General features: G+C 38.5%; 2 protein-coding genes across 10 annotated transcripts; one reads left to right on the top strand and one right to left on the bottom strand.

Annotated features, from left to right (window-relative positions):
- Window positions 1-231: 231 nt before the first annotated feature.
- On the bottom strand, window positions 232-5267 carry LOC127087600 (kinesin-like protein KIN-7O). Of its 8 annotated transcripts, none has more exons than XM_051028516.1 (15): window positions 5062-5267; window positions 4863-4924; window positions 4136-4365; window positions 3894-4037; window positions 3681-3769; window positions 3464-3586; window positions 3153-3291; window positions 2680-2733; window positions 2080-2184; window positions 1772-1843; window positions 1504-1653; window positions 1222-1335; window positions 1059-1145; window positions 755-957; window positions 232-662 (listed from the first exon to the last, which is right to left on the bottom strand). In XM_051028516.1, the coding sequence occupies exons 8-14, from the start codon at window positions 2704-2706 to the stop codon at window positions 886-888; spliced, it is 627 nt and encodes a 208-aa protein (XP_050884473.1). In that variant the 5' UTR covers window positions 2707-2733; window positions 3153-3291; window positions 3464-3586; window positions 3681-3769; window positions 3894-4037; window positions 4136-4365; window positions 4863-4924; window positions 5062-5267; the 3' UTR covers window positions 232-662; window positions 755-885. The 8 variants fall into 8 exon arrangements, with proteins under 8 accessions (XP_050884473.1, XP_050884467.1, XP_050884471.1 ...); XM_051028510.1 differs by lacking the exon at window positions 2680-2733 and having other exon boundaries at window positions 2080-2222; window positions 3153-3222; window positions 4136-4234; window positions 4314-4365; XM_051028514.1 differs by lacking the exon at window positions 2680-2733 and having other exon boundaries at window positions 2080-2222.
- On the top strand, window positions 5131-20875 carry LOC127087601 (uncharacterized). Of its 2 annotated transcripts, none has more exons than XM_051028519.1 (4): window positions 5131-5262; window positions 5385-5415; window positions 6017-6175; window positions 20636-20875. In XM_051028519.1, the coding sequence occupies exons 1-4, from the start codon at window positions 5156-5158 to the stop codon at window positions 20663-20665; spliced, it is 327 nt and encodes a 108-aa protein (XP_050884476.1). In that variant the 5' UTR covers window positions 5131-5155; the 3' UTR covers window positions 20666-20875. The 2 variants fall into 2 exon arrangements, with proteins under 2 accessions (XP_050884476.1, XP_050884475.1); XM_051028518.1 differs by lacking the exon at window positions 20636-20875 and adding an exon at window positions 14127-14366.
- Window positions 20876-21434: the final 559 nt, after the last annotated feature.

Genomic DNA, 21434 nt, shown 5'->3' with positions numbered 1-21434 from the left:
CAGCGCTTTTGCCTAAAGCGCTTTCTAATCCCCCCTTAGACAGCGCTTTTTACAAAAGCGCTGTCTAAGGTATACGAAATTTTTTGAAGCTTTTGTTTTAAACCACCTTTTTTCCAGATTTATAAACCAGAATTTCTACCTGTTTTCAACCAGATTTTGACAGACAATTATCACATTTTATATATGCCATTTTGGCCTTTTTTCTACCAATTTTTGGCTAACAAATATATATATACCAATTCAAACCAATTTTGCCTTAAATGTATCAAAATATATACAAATTTATGTACACATTTACAAGTCATTACATATACTACAAATGTACACATTAATTACACAAATTTATGAACAAACATTGTACCGTATAAATAAGAGCCAAATGCAGAATAATCCCTATTGTATATTCCCTATCTGCATATAAATATACACCATATATGATCATAACTGTAATGGATATTATTTCCTATTGTATATTCCCTATCTGCATATAAATATACACCATGTATGATCATATTAGACACACAGAAATACAATTACAATAACAGTCTTAAAGAGTCAAAGGCTATTCTTGTTATCAAAAGACTTCAAGAGCAGGTTTTTCATTTCAGCTTATTCTGACCATGCAACCGTTTGATCTCTCGTTCAACAGAGGCTTTCTCGCCCTACAAATATGTTGGGGAACAAAATTATATGCGTACGACGCGTCAATATGTTACAATGAAACCAATAAAACACTTGAGTATAGCAAAAAAACCTCAAGTTTTGTTTTCTCTTGCATAGCGATCTTAAGCTTAGATTCAGTTTCTTTCATCCTGGTTTTTGCCTTCTCAAGATCTTTTCTTAGAGTTTCCTTTTCCTTGGCCACTGAAGATGATGTTAAACATGCTACTCTTTTTCAAGAGTTTGGATATAAGAAATCAGCTCTTGATTTTCCAATTCTTGTTGTTCTAACCGTTCCTATAAAAATAACAAAACCTTAGCATGCCCGAGATGGTGCATTACACAATCCGGCAAAACAAGAGATAGTACAGATAACATGTCATCAAATAAAGGCCTACCAGCAAAGAATTATGGGAGCTCTGAGCATCTAGTTTTGATTCCTCAAGAAGCTTTTGAATATTCGATAACTGGCTGTCGAGAAGAATCTGCAACCAAAATATTAGACCTACCAGAGAACTTGGATATGACTAGAAACATACCATAATAGAAAGGAAATTTTACCTTCTGATTCTCAAGCTCGAATATTGTTTGAGTTAAGCAAGAATTCAACTTCTGACAATTATTAAAGATTAATTTTTGTCCTGCAGAATCTTGAGATATTGAGGTTTTGAAACCCTGCATCAAATCATAAATTGAAATCAAAATTGACGAGTCTAAACATATTTACGTAGATACAAAAATTAGTTAGAAAACAAAAAATAGCGGCTCAAGACACTATGAAATAAACACTAAGCAATTTTTTTTCATTACATTTATCCAATATACTGCCGGAATAATACTTACAAGGAGTATATGACAGAGAGTAGAGAAACTTTTAGTCGCATCATCAATCATCAAAATAACACTTTGAACAGCTTCTTTCGAGTTTTGTACTTCGGACATTACGTCTTCGATTCCCATGGAAACACTGGCTATAAAGTCAACATTCTCATCCTACATGAAACATCAAAAATCCGTTTTATAGGAAAGGTTATATAACCATGAAATCATAATTAAGCAAGACTGTAAAAGTTTATACAAAGCATAAAATGCATGCGTCAATGTTGCTCACAGTTTGACTGGAAATAAGTTGTTCATTGGCCACTCGAGCTGCCTCCTGTGCTTTTATAAGCTCATTATTGAGCTAAGTAGATGAAACAAAATTCAGGAATTAGAAATGTGAATAAGGAAAAAAAAATGACACAATTTTTTACATAACAATGAGCACTTTCAAATAACTAAATAAAAATTCATAAAACATTGTGCAATTATGGAATTAACTATGATAGTCAATGTGCAATCAATAATCTAATATAAATATCTTTCAATTAGATTAGAAAGCACCGTTGAAGAAACAATATTAAGAAAAACAATGACTACCTCTTCAATTTTCTCCCTGGCACTCACATTATGCTCGGTTGCTAAATCATAAACAGTATCCAGGTTCTGTTGGCTTGATAGCTTTTCCATTTCCAAAACGTTAATCTTTAATATACAGGACGAAAAATATAAGCAAGACGCGTCTAGAAATCACAAAAATGCATTTTATTAGAATACTGCAATGAAAGCAGCAAAGGGCCTCAATGAAGGTGGCTAAGGTTTACCACAATGACAGAAGTTACGGTGTATGCGGAAGCTAGCCCCAAAACGAAGAGCTCAGGATACCATGTAGGAAATATTTTAGATATATTTCAAAGTTGTTCATAGGCTACAAGCACAAATTCGTTTAAATAGGCTATTCTAAACCTAATGGGTCTTGATTAATGGACTGAATACAAAAGTTCCAAATGATTACAAATATAAGATGTTTACAACACTTAATCTTTTTGTATTAAACCATGACAATTCTAATTCTTGTGTTCATTCCCACTTTCCTTAAACACATTTCATGCAGCACAAAGCAGAAAACAGTTACAATTGTAAAAATCAAATAAACTTTTGGAATTGGAACTAAGAAAGAATAAGCATTAAATGAAAAACCTGCTCTTGATTCCATAAATCAAACATCTAAAGTAATCAGTAACTGATCCAAACCTACAATTGTAAAAATCAAATAAACTTTTGGAATTGCACAGTCAATAACTACATTAAAATTCCATAAATCCAAAATCTAAAGTAATCAGTAACTGGACATTAATTTAGGCTTTAGATTATTCTGTATAATCTTTAGCTGACAATTTGATTGTGGGTAAAAACTGATCCAAACAGCACATTCACTGCAGAATTTTTTCTTCATTCAAAATGTGATAGCATGAAACCCACAAATTACAACTTTTAAGTCAAATTCCCACAGCCTCCCCTCTATATTACTTTTTTAAATCAAACAATAACGCATAATCCACTTTACAAGCAATTCAATTACATGAAACAAAAGCTGAGAAAACAGTAAAACACAGTTCCTAAAAATAAGAGAATTTCCAAACGGATCAAAAGAACCATAAAACAATAAGTACCTTCCATGGGCTGGTGGTTGTTCTCAGGCAAATCAGCATGTGGCACGAGCACCTCCTCATCCTCTTGCTGCTACACAAAAGAAAATACATCACACCCTAGTTCGGATCCACCACGATAACAAAGCCCTAAAATCAAAACCTGAAGTGCACAGAAAAAGGAAAATTGCGACGAAGTTTGAGTCGCTCAGATCAAAAACATGAAAAATGAAGTAGAAATCAAATTGACCTAAAACCGTAAAGCAGTTAATCGCGAGTTATGAATAAGTAGGAGCAGAGATAGTAAGTAGGAGAGAGATTGGGGAAAGACGTACGTCAATGGGAGCGGACATCATGACGGTCATGGTGGCGGGTAATTGTCGGAGGAGAGAGAGGAATTATGAGAGAGAAAGGAGTGGTGAGTTGTATGAGATATACCGCTACCAAAATCAGTGTACCTGTAGAACATGTAACAAAAAATTAAACATTTGATCCCAAATGAAATGCTTCTAGCTTTATATTAATGGTAGCATTTGTATGAGCATGACTTACCATCCGGACCAATTCTCGGTCCACATTTTGGGTTTATTGTTCTCATTGGGAGTGAAGTTTTCACAATAATATCCATTGCAAGTGTCAATCTACAACATAGTCGATAAATAATATTAAAATCCTCATTTTCAGATCGTCTGATCTTGATCAAACGACTATCGATTTTCTAAATGTGTGAATACAGATGATCATGATTACGGGAGAAAATCTTACAACGGGATCAGGGGCGTCTTCTTGCTTGCACATATCCCAAGGTACGCCGGTGTCTAGACCTACCGCCATTTGAGCAGCCCAACTTGTGTAAGCCTTTCCAGGAGCACCAATCTCCCATTCCACAGGTCCATACTCATTCTCAATCTGTAAATTCAAATAAATATCATAAACTTTATAACAAAAATTTGTTACATCAAAATAAGAAAACATATTTAAATATCAACTGCAATATCAACTGATACCTTCAAACATCCAGCATCAACACCTATGACAAAGGGACTTCATCCAATGTTGTAAATTGCGGATCGCGGAAAATAGCAATTTGTTCAAATTCCGCTTTGCTAGAGAGCCAGAGCACCACAATAGTAACTATTCGAAGACACAATGTACTAAAATAGCGAATAGCAGAACAATAGAAACCTGTTCCAATCAAATTCCGCTACACTCTAGCAGTTTAGCGCCGCTCCAACCGCTATTTGACAAAAACAATATGATCTAAGGAACACTCAACTCAACATTCATAGAAATCAATAACTCTAATTCATGCATACAGCAACATCTCAGGCCTTTCACTAGTAAGTCCAAAGGGTAATGAAGTTCTTCTAAAACTCGTAAACTTATTTAATAAGAGACAGCTTCCAAATTAGGCTTAGCAGAAAAGAATAGCTCCAAATTGAAGATTGAACCATTACACTTATCAATAGAAATAAGATATAACATGAAAAACAAATAAGTCAAACCTAAATGATGTTAACTATAACAATCTTTATATTATAGCCAGGAAAAACAATATCAAAGCTCTAGCAACAGATATTTCAACTAAGCTAATAAGCTCCTTCACAACAAAATATTTCCTTTTAACAACTAACAACTCCATGATTTGCAATTATATAAAATTACACAGATTCAAACAATATGTCACAACTATGAGACTCCAAAAAATCCCATAAAAAATGAAAACTAACTTACAAAACAAGTGGACCCCATCGGCCAATATCACGATCAACCCATATTAAGAAGTCCTTCATCATCTGCATAACAAAAACATGAAATCCAATTAAGGGCAATCGACAAGCCTCAAAATCAATAATAAGATAGAACAATTGAACCTACAAAACTGAAAAGACCCAGAAGCGAAATCGAAGACAGGGTGTAAGAAAAAAGAAACCTTCTCAATAGGAAGAGTGAAACACGCCGCAATAACAGCAGCAAGAAGGAGAAGAAGAAGTGTGATCCTGAAGGCAGAAGCCCAGGAAAAAACCATGGTGATTCTACGACGCCAAGGTCTACAGTCCTCGTGGTCGTCGTTCAAATCAAGGGAAGGTTGCTTCAACGAAGAACGAGCCCTCAACCCTCCAAGATTTGCCAGGTTTGAGATTTTCTATAAATATTAATTTTCTTAAAGGTAGTGTTTTTGTTTATCGATTCTAGGTTTTATGCCATGAAATTGATTTGGGTATTTTATGGATTTGAAATGTTTGATGGGAACAGAGTTTCAGAAAAGAAGAAGAAGAAGAGGATGGTATTGTAATTTCATTACGCGTTGTTTCCACTCTAACATGTGCCTTCAACCGACATACTTGGAATGGATATTGGATTTTGATTGAGATAGCATTAATGACTTTAACAAAAGCGCTTTTGGGAAAGCGCTTTCTAAGGTATGCCTTAGACAGCGCTTTCCAAAAGCGCTTTCTAAACCCCCCCTTAGACAGCGTTTTTGGTTTTATTTTTTTTTTTAATTTAAAGACTTTAGACAGCGCTTTATCAAAAGCGCTGACTAAGGTCTATATTTAAAAGCGCTTTCTAAAAGCGCTGTCTAAGGGGGGGTCTTAGACAACGCTTTTAGAAAGCGCTGTCTAAGACCCCCCCTTAGACAGCGCTTTCATTATTTTTTTGGAACATTTTCCGTGTTTTATTTTAATTTTAACCTTAGACAGCGCTTTCTTTTAAAAGCGCTGTCTAAGATGCGCTGTTAAAAGTCATTTTTGGCGTAGTGAAATAAAATATAACAAAAAAAAATTGGACTTGGGCCTCTCTCATTTGAGCCCACAAGTCCACAAAAACCAGGTTATAAATTCAGAGTTTCAGTGAAACAAAAAATGTCATTCCTATTACCCTGGCAGGAAAAAGAAAGTGAGAGAAGAGCTAACAGAGTTCAGAGCAACCTCCAGAGGCTGAAGGGAACTCATCAGCAAAGAACCAATTCCCTCTCATATAAACCCTCAGATTGCTCTGCAAACCTCACGGGTGCAACTCAATTTCAATCGATCCTCCCCAATCAGGTATGCCCTATTTCCACTACTTTATACTTTCAACCTGAAATTTTTTGATACCCTTTTAATGTATGTGTTTGACAAGAGGTTTAGACCTCCTGTCCTTGGTTGCTTTTTGTGAGCTTTTTTGTGAATTTTAATAGCATGATTCATGTGGTTACATTTTGATTTCGGGGCAACTCTTGATTACCCTATCTTGTTTCTCTAACCTGTTTGTTGAGTTTTTTTGTGAGGGCTCACATGACTCTTGCAGAGATGGCCTGGTGTTCCACTTTATTTGTGGGATACCACCTGGAGGTTTATTCCGATTACCTGTGCTTAATGGCTTGAGATATTTGTTTGTGACTGCTTATTCCAAAGGATGGGAGCTACTTGGATCATCAATATGATCTCAAGAGGGGAAATCCCAATGTGGTTTTATTTTCTTTTCCCTTATCTCTTGTATGTTTAGGAATTTAACCCTTTTTTTTCTCCCCATTCTAACCCAAGCCAAAACTTTTTGTGCAAACAATAACTTTTGTTTTCAACATTAGAAACCTAAGCCTTATGCTTTTGATTTTCAAACTTATTTTTCATAACACTTATTTTGAATTGAACCTTTTAATCCACTTTAACCATATTTTTGTAAATACTTTTAATTGGTAAATATAACTCATTCAAATACTTTTTGTGGTTTCAATGGCCACCTTCTTAATCAAACCTTTTTTTTTATAACCATTAGCTATTAGGTTTGAGTTATCCTTGAGGTAGATATAATACTCACCTTTATCCTTAGTGATGGACAATGAGTCTTCCATGCTTATTATAGTGTTAACCCCTCACTAGCATGTTGAAGCTATCCTCACATGGTGGATTTATGGTTTTAGGTTGAGTTTTCTCCCTTTGATAACAAAAGACCTTAAGGTTTTTGGATCAATCAATCCACTCACTTATTTTGAATTTTTTTACCCCAAATTACGAGGTTTTGATCCTAATCTTTTTTAAGATGGTACGTAGGCAATGGGCTCATCCATTCAAACACAAAATGTAAAATAAATTTGTATATTCTTTTCTCATCCCTTCAATCATGTTTGTACAAATAAATTTTCACAAAAAAAAAACAACAACCTTACAACAAAATGTGAAAAGGGCCCCCTAGGAGTACCTAGGATGCTTTGGGTGCCTAATACCTTCCCATTGCATAACCAACCCCCTTACCCAGATCTCTGACTTTACTAGTTTTTGATTCGATAAAACTTTTAGGTTTTTGTTCGCTTTCTAACCATTCCTTTGGATAAATAGAAGTGCGGTGGCGACTCGACTTGTATGATTTACCTTTGATTTAGTCAATATCTCTAATGGTAACGAGTACCCCGCTACAGAAAAATGGCGACTCTGCTGGGGAAATGATCCTAGTGGGTTTTGCCTACTTTTCATATTTGTTGTATTGTATTGTATATTTTTTTTGTGACATATTTTTGTGCAATTTGGGATTACTGTATTGTGTGTAATGATTGAATTGTTTGAATATTAATTCCTCGTATGCTTGGTGATCTTTGTGAGATGAGTTCTATACCCGAACTCAAGTGCACTTATGATAGGAGAATGGCATAGTCTTGTTGACTTGTGTGGAGTTATTCCTTAGCAAGTTGACTTGCAAGTCCATTCACTTGGTGGAGGTTATGTTGGGATCAATAATATCACACAAGTAAGTTGTGGTTAGACATTACTTTTCCAATATAGACCTTAGAAGCCAAGGACCTTAATTTACCAAGCCCATCTTGGCCTATTCTTAGGATGTAGTGCGAAAGTCGTTCAAGTGTAAGATTTGATACGATTGTTACGCGATACTACACTCATAAGAGTCTCTCTTGAGAATATTTTTGGAATGCGAGTAGTCGTTTCTCCGATAATATCCAAAAGATGGGATGATGACTATGGGAACCTCTTGTAGAACATGTTTGGCAGGTTTAAACCTTAGTACACTCCCTTTTGGGTGGTTATTAACCTAACTCCATGCTCGTGACTTACAACAAACCCTTGATTCATGGTTGATCTGTTCAGGTATCCTTAATATCAATGGAACTTGGGTGTTGATAAGGTGTAAACCATAATCCACCAAAATGGATGGTTGATATTAAGGATAACATGATCCATCCCATGACCTTTGTTTGGTGTGCTTTGCTTGATCCTTGAGTGTGATTGTTGTATTCATGCATTCATGCACCCATTTGCATTCATATCATCAAAATAATAAGAAAATTTTCAAGGAACTTAAAGGGGTTTATTTGCAAAATTTTCAGACATGGAAAGACAAAGAAGGAATACAAAGAAGTACAGTTTCAGACAACCAGACTTGAAAGAGTTAAGGAATTTGACATCTTATGTATTAGATCCCTTGGGTTTCAAGGCTCGTTTCGGGAAGCTTCTTCCTCTTCTGACCACTCAGGTGGATGAAGGATTGATGAGTGTATTGGTGCAGTTTTATGATCCCTTGTACCATTGCTTCACGTTTCCGGATTTCCAGCTTTTGCCTACTTGAGGAGTATGCTTACCTTGTGGGTATACCTATTCTAGACCAGTTGCCGTTCAGTGGCTTGGAGAGTATTCCTACTTCTGAAGAGATAGCTGACATGTTACACATAGATGAATCTCTGGTTGGTGCTCATATGACTACCAAAGGAGGAATTCAAGGTCTCCCTTCTGAGTTCCTCATTGCTCAAGCTACTATATATGGTAAGGCCGTGAGTGAGGATGCCTTTGAAGCCATATTTGTACTTCTCATCTATGGGTTGATATTGTTCCCCAACATCGACAAGTTTGTGGATGTGAAAGCTATTAGGATCTTCTCTACTCTTAATCCCGTTCCGACTTTGTTGGGCGATACCTACTTCTCTTGGCATATGAGGAATGCAAAGGGTGGTGGCGCCATTGTGTGTTGTTTGCCTCTGTTGTATAAGTGGTTTATTTCTCACTTACCGCAGATGGTCGCCTTCAAGGAGAATAAGGGATGTCTACGGTGGTCCACGAGACTCATGTCTCTCACTAATGATGATATCTCTTGGTATAACCGTGTGTATGATGGTGTGCGGATTATTGACTCTTGTGGCGAATTCTCCAATGTACCTCTTCTTGGTACATGTGGTGGGATTAACTACAATCCTGTTTTGGCACGTCGGCAGCTTGGGTTCCCTTTAAAGGATAAACCCAATAACATTCTGTTAGAGGGTGTATTCTTTCAGGATGGTAAAGATCCCCAAGGCTTGAAAGCTAGGATGGTCCGCGCTTGGCGCAAGATTCATAGGAAAGGAAGGAAGGAGTTGGGTCCTAAGAATTGCATCGCTTTGGAGCCTTACACTGCTTGGGCAAGGAAGAGAGCGTCTGAGTATCTCATGCCTTACGAGTATCTGAGACCTACACCTATGATTATGGCTGGGCCTTCAACCCTCCCTAATCAAGGAGTAGGGGAGTTGAGAGACGAAGACCGTTCATGTGCCTGGATTCGTGAACGTGAAGAGTTGCTTCAGCAGATTAAGGAGAAGGATGCGTTGATTGAGTTTCTTGAGCATCATGTTATTGATGACCCTGATGATGTATGGACTTCTCTACTTCCTCAGTCTTCTAAGTTCTGGAAGAGGAAGTATGATCGACTTGCCAAAGAGAAGGCCGATATGGAGGCAGCCTACGAGAGGGAGGTGAAGAGGCTTCGCGCATCTTATCTTCCTGTGTCCCGAGCTTTAGATGATTGTTTCTAGGGATCCATAAGACGATTATTTTCCTTTTCTCTTGTATATGATTGACGATGCTGCACTTCTTTTCCCTGATATTATTTGATGAGATATTTCCATATGTGATAAAATGCTTAATATTTCCAGAATTTGCAAATAAAACTCTAAAGTTCCTTTGAAATAAAAAACAAATCATATGCACAAACATTGCATGCATCATATGCATAAGCAGGTTTTGTTTCCGGTCCCTTGCCCTGTGGTCTAACTCTGTGTCCTTCATTTATTTTGAAGACAAGCTGACTCACCGGTACTACACTAGAGCCAATATTTCAAGACCATGGATTCATGAGGCAGACGCCGTGACGTCCACCCTACACCAGAAACTGAAATTTGTGAAGAACAAGAAGCTGGTGGTGGTAGGGGGAGAAAGGGCTCTCCTGGTTAGCCATCTATCTTCCTTCTTTTATATAGATGCTGAGGTTGAAATTGGAACTCCTTTCCAAGCTTTATCTATAGCTGAGCCTATTGAGAAGAGAACTCCTTCATTTGCTTCCTACAAAGATGCAAACTTGGCCATTGAGCGTAGTGCAACCACTGGTTTAGGAAAAATGATTGAGTTAGAAGACAACGAATCTCGGGCTGGCATAGGTTTTTCTTCTGGTACTTTCAACAATCCAGGTTTATTCAAGAGTGGAGGTTTTATCCACACTGGTCTAGATGAGGAGGTTGCTGCCGTCTTAGAAGAAGATACAAAGGATTCTGGCAATTTCATCATCCCTGGAGGGGTCTGCAACAATTGGATCGCTGTGGATATTCCAACAGTTGTCCATAAGTCAACGTAATGATCACTTTGTTTAAAAACCCTTCTCCCATGCCAAAAGGAGGAGTGATAACATTGTTGGCGCATAAAAACAATGATATTTTCATTCAATAAATTCATGTTAAATGTTTGTTTTTCCAATTATTTTCCCTTTTTGCTTTTTGCATGAAATTGGTGATCACATAAAACCCTAAAAAATGGAATAAAATCGATCTTTTCATATGCATGATGATTTTCCTTGTTTGATTTCTAAAAAGCTTTTCATATCCAAAAATCATTATGCAGATTGATTTCTAAACCCATTGAACATAATGACCCAACACCATCTCCCAATTTTGAATTCCCTGTATTTGAGGCAGAGGAAGATGATGTTGAAGAGATTCCTAACGAGATTACCCATCTACTTGAGCATGAAGAGAAGATCATTCAACCGCATCTTGAGAATCTGGAAACAGTCAACTTGGGGTCTGAAGATTGTGTGCGAGAGGTAAAGATTGGGGCACTTCTGGAAGAATCTGTTAAGAAGGGGTTGATTAAGTTGCTACGAGAATATGTTGACGTCTTTGCCTGGTCATATGAAGACATGCCTGGTCTAGATACTGATATTGAGAAACATTTCCTACCTCTAAAGCCTGAGTGCATGCCTGTAAAGCAGAAGCTCAGAAGAACTCATCCTGATATGGCAGTGAAGATCAAAGAAGAAGTTCAGAAGCAAATTGATACGGGGTTCCTGATGACTTCTATATATCCTCAATGGGTGACCAATATTGTGCCCGTGCCTAAGAAAGATGGAAAAGTCCGGATGTGTGTGGACTATAGAGACTTGAACAAAGCTAGTCTGAAAGATGATTTCCCTCTACCACACATTGATATGTTGGTAGACAATACAACTAAATTCAATGTCTTCTCGTTTATGGACGGATTTTCTGGATATAATCAGATTAAGATGGCACCCGCGGATATGGAGAAGACAACATTCATCACACCTTGGGGAACATTTTGTTATCGAGTGATGCCCTTCGGTTTGAAGAACGCCGGAGCCACGTATCAATGAGCTATGACTACCTTGTTCCATGACATGACGCATAAGGAGATTGAGGTGTACGTTGATGATATGATCGCTAAGTCAAGATGGAGGTTATACTCCCAGTAGAGGTAGAGATCCCATCAATGAGAGTCTTGATGGAGGCCAAGTTGACTGATACTGAATGGGTTCAGAGTCGTTATGACCAGCTAAACTTGATTGAAGAGAAGAGATTGACTGCCATGTGCCATGGCCAGTTATATCAGCAGAGAATGAGGAAAGCTTTTGATAAGAAGGTCAAGCCTCGTGTGTTCCGAGAAGGTGACCTCGTGCTCAAGAAAGTTTTGTCTTTCGCGCCCGATTCCAGGGGCAAGTGGACTCCGAACTATGAGGGTCCGTATGTTATTAAGAGAGCCTTTTCAGGCGGTGCTTTGATACTTACAACTATGGATGGGGAGGATTTCACTCGTCCTGTGAATTCAGATGCAGTCAAGAAATACTTCGCCTAAACAAAAAACAAAAAAAAAACTGAATAGCTCGCTAAGTTGAGAACCCGAAAGGGCATTTTAGGCAAAAATGAGCATCTCGGTGGATTGAAAACCCGAAAGGGCGGTCCAGGAAAAAGTTAGAGACACAAAAAATATATAATAATGATATATGTATCCCGCTAGATTGAGTACCTCATCCTGGGGCAATCTAGGCAAAAATTAGGGATTTGGCAAGTAATTGCATCCTAACAAGACTTTGTTCTACAACTGTTGTAACACCCCGATAATAATATGGTCATTATTTAAATTAAGTTAATAATAGATTTATTAATTTAATTAGATAATTGGATTATTATTATTATTATTATTATTGGAATTATTGGAATAATTATTTATTGGAATAATATATAAGTTGGAATTTAGAAAAATCCCATTTTTTGGTAAAAAGGTTATTTTCACGTGAAAAGGGAAAAGAGGCAGAAAGGGCAAAAAGCCAGAGAACGAAGGTTGAAGGAAGGAGAAGCTTGGAGCTCGGAAGCTGCCGGATTAACTCAGGTAAGGGGGGTTTATCATCGGTTAAAGGGTATTATATGATAATATGTACTGGGTAGTGATAACCATTGGTTGTACCTCTAATTAGATTGATGCATGATGAATCTGTGAAATATTGGATGAATGAAATTGAATGATAATTGAAAAGAATTCGTAGGAATTAGTAGGGATAATGTTAGGAACGGTGAAGACGAATAGGATATGATTCGTGTAGATGATATGGACGATTATTGTGTGTAATTTGGACTGTGGAAGGTTGGATCGGATAGGTTTCGTAACAGAGAAAGCCATAGCAGATCTGAGAGTTCTGGTTTCTGGTCATACGCGTATGGCACTAGGCAATACGCGTATGAGATGGCTGGTACGCGTATGGGTGAGGCCTTACGCGTATGGCTGAAAAAGATGATGTTTTGAACGTGAAAACGTCTCTGTTGGTACGCGTATAAGGATGTGGTACGCGTAGCATACGCGTATGAGTGTGGGCGATACGCGTATGGGATGGGCGAGGAAATGCGCCATACGCGTATGGGCATAGGCGATACGCGTATGGGCAGACTTGTGGTTTTTCTGAACTGTTGTTGTGCAGTTTTTGGTTGTGTAGGCTGAGTGATGTACTTAGCTGAGGTGTGATGTTGTAGGGATCATTTCTCGTTGTTTTGAATAGTATAGGTATTAGTAGAGTGTGCTAATACTATGATTAATTGTGTGGCATGATATGAGATGTTTTTGTTGATGAGGTGTGATGGTATACATGATGTTGTGAATGTATGCATTTGTGAATAGACTATCCTATGGCTTAGAGTGTGAGCATGTGTCTATTCTTGATTACTGTTGATGTTGCATTGCTAGGTGATTAGCATGCATATTGTGGCCTTCGGGTGGTAGCTAATTCCCATGGTGAGGAATTAGTGAGTAAATCATTTTGATTGTTGTTGTTAATGTTTGCATGCTAGGTGATTAGCGTGCATGTCATGGCCCATTTGGGGTGGTAGCTAATTCCCATGGTGAGGAATTAGTGAGTGAGTCATTATGTCTCAAATGAGTGGGACTAGTGAGCTTGGTAGCCGTGCCTGGATTTGGACGGTGAGGTTGAACTATATGTTCACAAAATAGTCGGTACCGCATGCATGGAGTCTCATTGCATAATATATGTATGGCGTGTAATATGAATGGATGTATTCCAATATTACACGTGTGTTTGTGTTGGTATGGATGTGTTGTTATAATGTATGATGTTGAGTTGATATGGCTGTTCCTGATTGTGTGTTCTGATTAGGGTGAATTGATGTGTTATTTACTTAGCATTACATGTTGTTCTATAATGCTTATTATATTGATTGAGGAACTCACCCTTACATCTATTTTTCAGGTAACGAGCAGTGAGTTGAGTAGAAGCTAGTGCTATGGAGTCTAGAGTAGTTCTTATGGGTCATGCTCTGATATATGTAACATCGGGAGGGAATGTTTTAATTAATTTGATATTGGTGGTTGAATGATTTACATGTATTGTGTTACATGTTTTACATTGATGTTGGATTTATTCCGCTGCGAATTATGCAAAAGAACCTTATTTTGATTAAATAAATGAGCATGACAGGACATTTTGATAATTCTGTGAAATGATTGTGTGACACCCTTCGGGGCATAATTACTCTGATGAATATATTGTTATTTTAATTATAATAATTTGGGGTATTTAGAAGGGTGTTACATTAGTGGTATCAGAGCATAGTCGGTCGTGTCGAGTCGTAGTTATTCTGTTTCCCCTGTACGGGATAGGTGTTGTGTAACCCTATCAGTACTTATTTGTTTAGCTTGTTTGGGTTTTCAGAATAGAGATGGCTGGAAGAGGTAGAGATGATGCTGCGATTGCTGAGGCTCTGGGTATGCTAGCTGGAGTACTTGGAGGAAATCCGAATGTTGTGGGAATGGGAGCTGCTCGTCAACTGAGTGAGTTCCAGAAGAACAATCCTCCAATGTTCAAAGGAGCATACGATCCAGATGGTGCTCAGAAATGGTTGAAGGAGATAGAGAGGATCTTCAGAGTAACTGAGTGTGCTGATAACCAGAAGGTCAGGTTCGGTACACATATGCTGTCAGAGGAAGCTGATGATTGGTGGGTTGCTACCCGCACTGAATTGGAAACTGCTGGAGATGCTGAGATTTCTTGGGCTGTGTTCAGAGAGAGATTTCTGAGGAAGTATTTTCCCGAGGATGTCAGAGGAAAGAAGGAGATAGAGTTCTTGGAATTGAAGCAGGGTAACAGGTCCGTTACGGAGTATGCTGCTAAGTTCACAGAGCTGTCGAAGTATTATACTCCCTATGCTGAGGCTGCTGGGGAATTTTCCAAATGTGTGAAGTTTGAGAACGGGTTGCGTCCCGAGATCAAGCAGGCGATTGGGTATCAAAGGATTAGAGTGTTTTCTGATTTGGTTGACTGTTGCAGGATTTTCGAACAGGATTCCAAGGCTAGAGCAGAGAGCTATCAGCAAAGGGTTGATAGGAAAGGCAAGAATCAGATTGATCGTGGAAAACCGTATGCAGCTGGCAAAGGTTTCCAGAGGCAGAGTGGGATGAAAAGGCCTAGTGGAGGAGATTCTAGTGCTCCTGTTAAGTGTTACAGATGTGGTCAGGCTGGACATCGTATCCATGAGTGTACCAGTAATGAGAAGAAGTGTTTCAAATGTGGGAAAGGTGGTCATTTGGCTGCGGATTGCCGGTTGAAGACTGTGACTTGCTTCAACCGTGGAGAGGTGGGTCATATCAGTCCACAGTGTCCTAAGCCGAAGAAAGAGAATCAGTCAGGAGGCAAGGTTTTTGCTTTATCGGGTTCTGAGACTTCTGCAGATGATCGTTTGATCCGAGGTACGTGTTATATTAATGGCTTTCCTCTTGTAGCTATTATTGACACCGGTGCTACTCATTCTTTTATATCTTTGGATTGTGCTGTGAAGCTTAAGTTAGAAATATCTGAGATGCATGGAAGTATGGTGATTGATACTCCTGCGAAGGGTTCAGTGACTACTACTTCAGTTTGTCTAAGTTGTCCCTTGAGTATTTTTGGTAGAGACTTTGGGATAGACCTTGTGTGTCTTCCGCTAGTGCAGATTGATGTTATTCTGGGTATGAACTGGTTGGTGTTTAACCGAGTCTATATCAACTGTTTTGATAAGACTGTGATATTCCCTGAGATTGGGGAAGGAAAGAGTTTGTTTCTATCAGCAAGGCAAGTGAATGAGGAAGTAGCAGATGGGGCAGAGTTGTTTATGCTGTTAGCGACTTTGGAGGCTAAAGATAAACTGGTGATTGGCGATCTAGCTGTGGTGTGTGATTTCCCTGATGTGTTTCCGGAAGAAGTGAATGAATTACCGCCAGAGCGTGAAGTTGAGTTCTCGATTGATTTGGTACCTGGTACTAGACCGATATCGATGGCTCCTTATCGTATGTCTGCTGTTGAGCTAGCTGAATTGAAGAGTCAGTTGGAAGATTTGTTGGATAAGAAATTTATTCGTCCGAGTGTGTCACCGTGGGGTGCACCAGTGTTGTTGGTTAAGAAGAAAGAAGGTACTATGAGGTTGTGTGTGGACTACAGGCAACTGAATAAAGTGACGATCAAGAATCGGTATCCTTTACCGAGGATTGATGATTTGATGGATCAGTTGGTTGGTGCAAGTGTGTTCAGCAAGATAGACTTGAGATCTGGGTATCATCAGATACGTGTGAAAACTGAAGATATTCAGAAGACTGCTTTCAGAACAAGGTATGGACATTATGAGTATTCTGTAATGCCTTTTGGTGTGACTAATGCGCCTGGAGTATTTATGGAGTATATGAATAGAATTTTCCATCCGTACCTGGACAAGTTTGTAGTAGTGTTTATCGATGACATTTTGGTGTATTCGAAATCTGAAGAAGAGCATGTTGAGCATTTGAGAGTGGTTTTGGGAGTTCTACGAGAAAAGAAGCTATTTGCTAAACTATCTAAGTGTGAATTTTGGTTAGAAGAAGTTAGTTTTCTTGGTCATGTGATTTCAAGAGGTGGTGTGGCTGTTGATCCTTCTAAGATAGAAGCGGTATCTTGGTGGGAAGCTCCGAAGTCAGTTTCTGAGATAAGGAGTTTTCTTGGACTTGCAGGTTATTATAGGAAGTTTATTGAGGGATTCTCTAAGTTGGCGTTACCGTTGACAATGTTGACTAGAAAGGGACAAGCGTTTGTTTGGGACTCAAAATGTGAAGAAGGTTTCCAAGAGTTAAAGAGAAGGCTAACTACTGCTCCTATTCTGATATTACCGAGTTCGTCGGAACTATTCGAGGTTTATTGTGATGCTTCATTGTTGGGTTTAGGTGGTGTGTTGATGCAGAATAAGCAGGTTATAGCTTATGCTTCGAGACAACTAAGGGTTCATGAGAGGAACTATCCGACACATGATTTAGAGTTGGCAGCTGTGGTATTTGTTCTGAAGTTGTGGAGGCATTATTTGTATGGATCAAGATTTGAAGTTTTCAGTGACCATAAAAGTTTGAAGTATTTGTTTGATCAGAGAGAGCTGAATATGAGACAGAGAAGATGGTTAGAATTTCTGAAGGATTATGACTTTGGTTTGAATTACCATCCAGGTAAAGCAAACGTGGTGGCTGATGCATTGAGTCGGAAATCATTGCATATGTCTATGTTAATGGTTAAGGAATTGGATTTAATTGAGCAGTTTAGAGACTTGAGTTTGGTGTGTGAGAGTACTCACAATAGTGTTAAATTGGGAATGTTGAAGTTAACGAGCGGTATTCTGGATGAGATCAGAGAGGGTCAGAAATCCGATATGCTTTTGGTTGATAAGTTGACTTTAGTGAATCAAGGTCAAGGTGGTGAATTCAGAGTTGATGAGAATGGTGTTTTGAGATTTGGTAATCGGGTGTGTATTCCGGAGGTTACAGAACTTAAGAAGAGTATTCTTGAAGAGGGACATCGTACTGGTTTGAGTATTCATCCTGGAGCTACGAAGATGTATCATGATTTGAAGAAGTTATTTTGGTGGCCGGGAATGAAAAGAGAAATTGCGAGTTTTGTTTATTCCTGTTTGACTTGTCAGAAGTCAAAGATTGAGCATCAGAAACCGTCTGGGCTAATGCAACCGTTGGCTATTCCAGAGTGGAAGTGGGACAGTATTAGTATGGATTTTGTTTCGGGTTTACCGAGAACGAGTAAGAATTTTGAGGCTATTTGGGTGATTGTTGACAGATTGACAAAGTCGGCTCATTTCATTCCGATCAGAATGGATTATCCGTTAGAGAGACTAGCTGAGTTGTATATTGAGAGGATTGTAAGTTTGCATGGTATTCCGTCTAGTATTGTTTCGGACAGAGATCCTAGATTCACATCGAAGTTTTGGGAAGGTTTGCAGAGAGCTTTGGGAACTAAGTTGAGATTGAGTTCTGCATATCATCCGCAGACTGATGGTCAGACTGAGAGGACGATTCAATCACTAGAGGATCTTTTGAGAGCCTGTGTTTTGGAAAAAGGAGGTGCTTGGGATTATTATTTACCTTTGATTGAGTTTACCTACAACAATAGTTTTCATTCGAGCATTGGTATGGCACCGTTTGAAGCTTTGTATGGTAGGAGATGTCGGACACCTTTATGTTGGTATGAGTCCGGTGAGAGTGCTGTGGTTGGACCGGAGATTGTTCAACAGACTACGGAAAAGATTAAGATGATTCAGGAGAAGATGAGAATTGCTCAGAGTCGTCAGAAGAGTTATCATGACAAGAGGAGGAAGTCACTTGAGTTCCAAGAGGGAGATCATGTATTTCTTCGTGTCACTCCGATAACTGGTGTTGGTCGAGCTTTGAAGTCGAAGAAGTTGACACCTCGATTTATTGGTCCTTATCAGATTTTGGAGAGGATAGGGGAAGTGGCCTATCGTGTCGCTTTACCGCCGTCGCTTGCGAATTTGCATGAGGTTTTCCATGTGTCTCAGTTGAGGAGATACATTCATGATCCGTCGCATGTAGTCCAAGTAGATGATGTACAGGTGAGAGATAACCTGACTGTTGAAACATCGCCTATGAGGATCGAGGATCGAGAGTTGAAGCAGTTGCGGGGTAAAGAGATTGCCTTGGTGAAAGTAGCTTGGGGAGGACCAGCAGGTGGCAATGTGACTTGGGAACTGGAGAGTAAGATGAAGGAGTCTTACCCAGAGTTGTTCGCTTGAGGTATGTTTTCGAGGACGAAAACTCTTTTAGTGGGGGAGAGTTGTAACACCCCGATAATAATATGGTCATTATTTAAATTAAGTTAATAATAGATTTATTAATTTAATTAGATAATTGGATTATTATTATTATTATTATTGGAATTATTGGAATAATTATTTATTGGAATAATATATAAGTTGGAATTTAGAAAAATCCCATTTTTTGGTAAAAAGGTTATTTTCACATGAAAAGGGAAAAGAGGCAGAAAGGGCAAAAAGCCAGAGAACGAAGGTTGAAGGAAGGAGAAGCTTGGAGCTCGGAAGCTGCCGGATTAACTCAGGTAAGGGGGGTTTATCATCGGTTAAAGGGTATTATATGATAATATGTACTGGGTAGTGATAACCATTGGTTGTACCTCTGATTAGATTGATGCATGATGAATCTGTGAAATATTGGATGAATGAAATTGAATGATAATTGAAAAGAATTCGTAGGAATTAGTAGGGATAATGTTAGGAACGGTGAAGACGAATAGGATATGATTCGTGTAGATGATATGGACGATTATTGTGTGTAATTTGGACTGTGGAAGGTTGGATCGGATAGGTTTCGTAACAGAGAAAGCCATAGCAGATCTGAGAGTTCTGGTTTCTGGTCATACGCGTATGGCACTAGGCAATACGCGTATGAGATGGCTGGTACGCGTATGGCTGAAAAAGATGATGTTTTGAACGTGAAAACGTCTCTGTTGGTACGCGTATAAGGATGTGGTATGCGTAGCATACGCGTATGAGTGTGGGTGATACGCGTATGGGATGGGAGAGGAAATGCGCCATACGCGTATGGGCATAGGCGATACGCGTATGGGCAGACTTGTGGTTTTTCTGAACTGTTGTTGTGCAGTTTTTGGTTGTGTAGGCTGAGTGATGTACTTAGCTGAGGTGTGATGTTGTAGGGATCATTTCTCGTTGTTTTGAATAGTATAGGTATTAGTAGAGTGTGCTTATACTATGATTAATTGTGTGGCATGATATGAGATGTTTTTGTTGATGAGGTGTGATGGTATACATGATGTTGTGAATGTATGCATTTGTGAATAGACTATCCTATGGCTTAGAGTGTGAGCATGTGTCTATTCTTGATTACTGTTGATGTTGCATTACTAGGTGATTAGCATGCATATTGTGGCCTTCGGGTGGTAGCTAATTCCCATGGTGAGGAATTAGTGAGTAAATCATTTTGATTGTTGTTGTTAATGTTTGCATGCTAGGTGATTAGCGTGCATGTCATGGCCCATTTGGGGTGGTAGCTAATTCCCATGGTGAGGAATTAGTGAGTGAGTCATTATGTCTCAAATGAGTGGGACTAGTGAGCTTGGTAGCCGTGCCTGGATTTGGACGGTGAGGTTGAACTATATGTTCACAAAATAGTCGGTACCGCATGCATGGAGTCTCATTGCATAATATATGTATGGCGTGTAATATGAATGGATGTATTCCAATATTACACGTGTGTTTGTGTTGGTATGGATGTGTTGTTATAATGTATGATGTTGAGTTGATATGGTTGTTCCTGATTGTGTGTTCTGATTAGGGTGAATTGATGTGTTATTTACTTAGCATTACATGTTGTTCTATAATGCTTATTATATTGATTGAGGAACTCACCCTTACATCTATTTTTCAGGTAACGAGCAGTGAGTTGAGTAGAAGCTAGTGCTATGGAGTCTAGAGTAGTTCTTATGGGTCATGCTCTGATATATGTAACATCGGGAGGGAATGTTTTAATTAATTTGATATTGGTGGTTGAATGATTTACATGTATTGTGTTACATGTTTTACATTGATGTTGGATTTATTCCGCTGCGAATTATGCAAAAGAACCTTATTTTGATTAAATAAATGAGCATGACAGGACATTTTGATAATTCTGTGAAATGATTGTGTGACACCCTTCGGGGCATAATTACTCTGATGAATATATTGTTATTTTAATTATAATAATTTGGGGTATTTAGAAGGGTGTTACAACTGTCATCCGTCAGAGATTCTTGTTCATTATCAGCCAAAGCTTCAAATACATCGGATTCAGAATTGGTGGAGTAATGGTCATTATGTTCAATGCAGCCCTTTTCCAATATATATCACCAATTTCAAATTTGTAAAGATCTATGGAGTCTTGCCATTCGCAGACTACCATTCTATCAAATAAATTTGAACCTTTTATCCAATTATTGGCACTCTTATTTGTTTCTATTTAACAAATGTTTTGCATGTTTTGATTAAGAAAATATCATTGTTTTAAACGATCAAATTTTTTATAATTTGTTTTTAAACAAAGTGAACATTCACAATGACGAAAGGATACTTAGGAGATCCTCAGTGCTCTCCCAAGGGTGGTACGATCCCCAACAGGGTAAGATTTTTGTCCATATTCCTGGCATGACTATATCTCCTCCCTCCGGAACCCCTTGTGGTTTATCCGA

The sequence above is a fragment of the Lathyrus oleraceus genome, chromosome 5 (assembly GCF_024323335.1).
Source record: "Lathyrus oleraceus cultivar Zhongwan6 chromosome 5, CAAS_Psat_ZW6_1.0, whole genome shotgun sequence".
NCBI lineage: Eukaryota > Viridiplantae > Streptophyta > Magnoliopsida > Fabales > Fabaceae > Lathyrus > Lathyrus oleraceus.
Note: the sequence above shows the minus strand (reverse complement) of the source record. Positions and strands in the feature narration are given on the sequence as shown.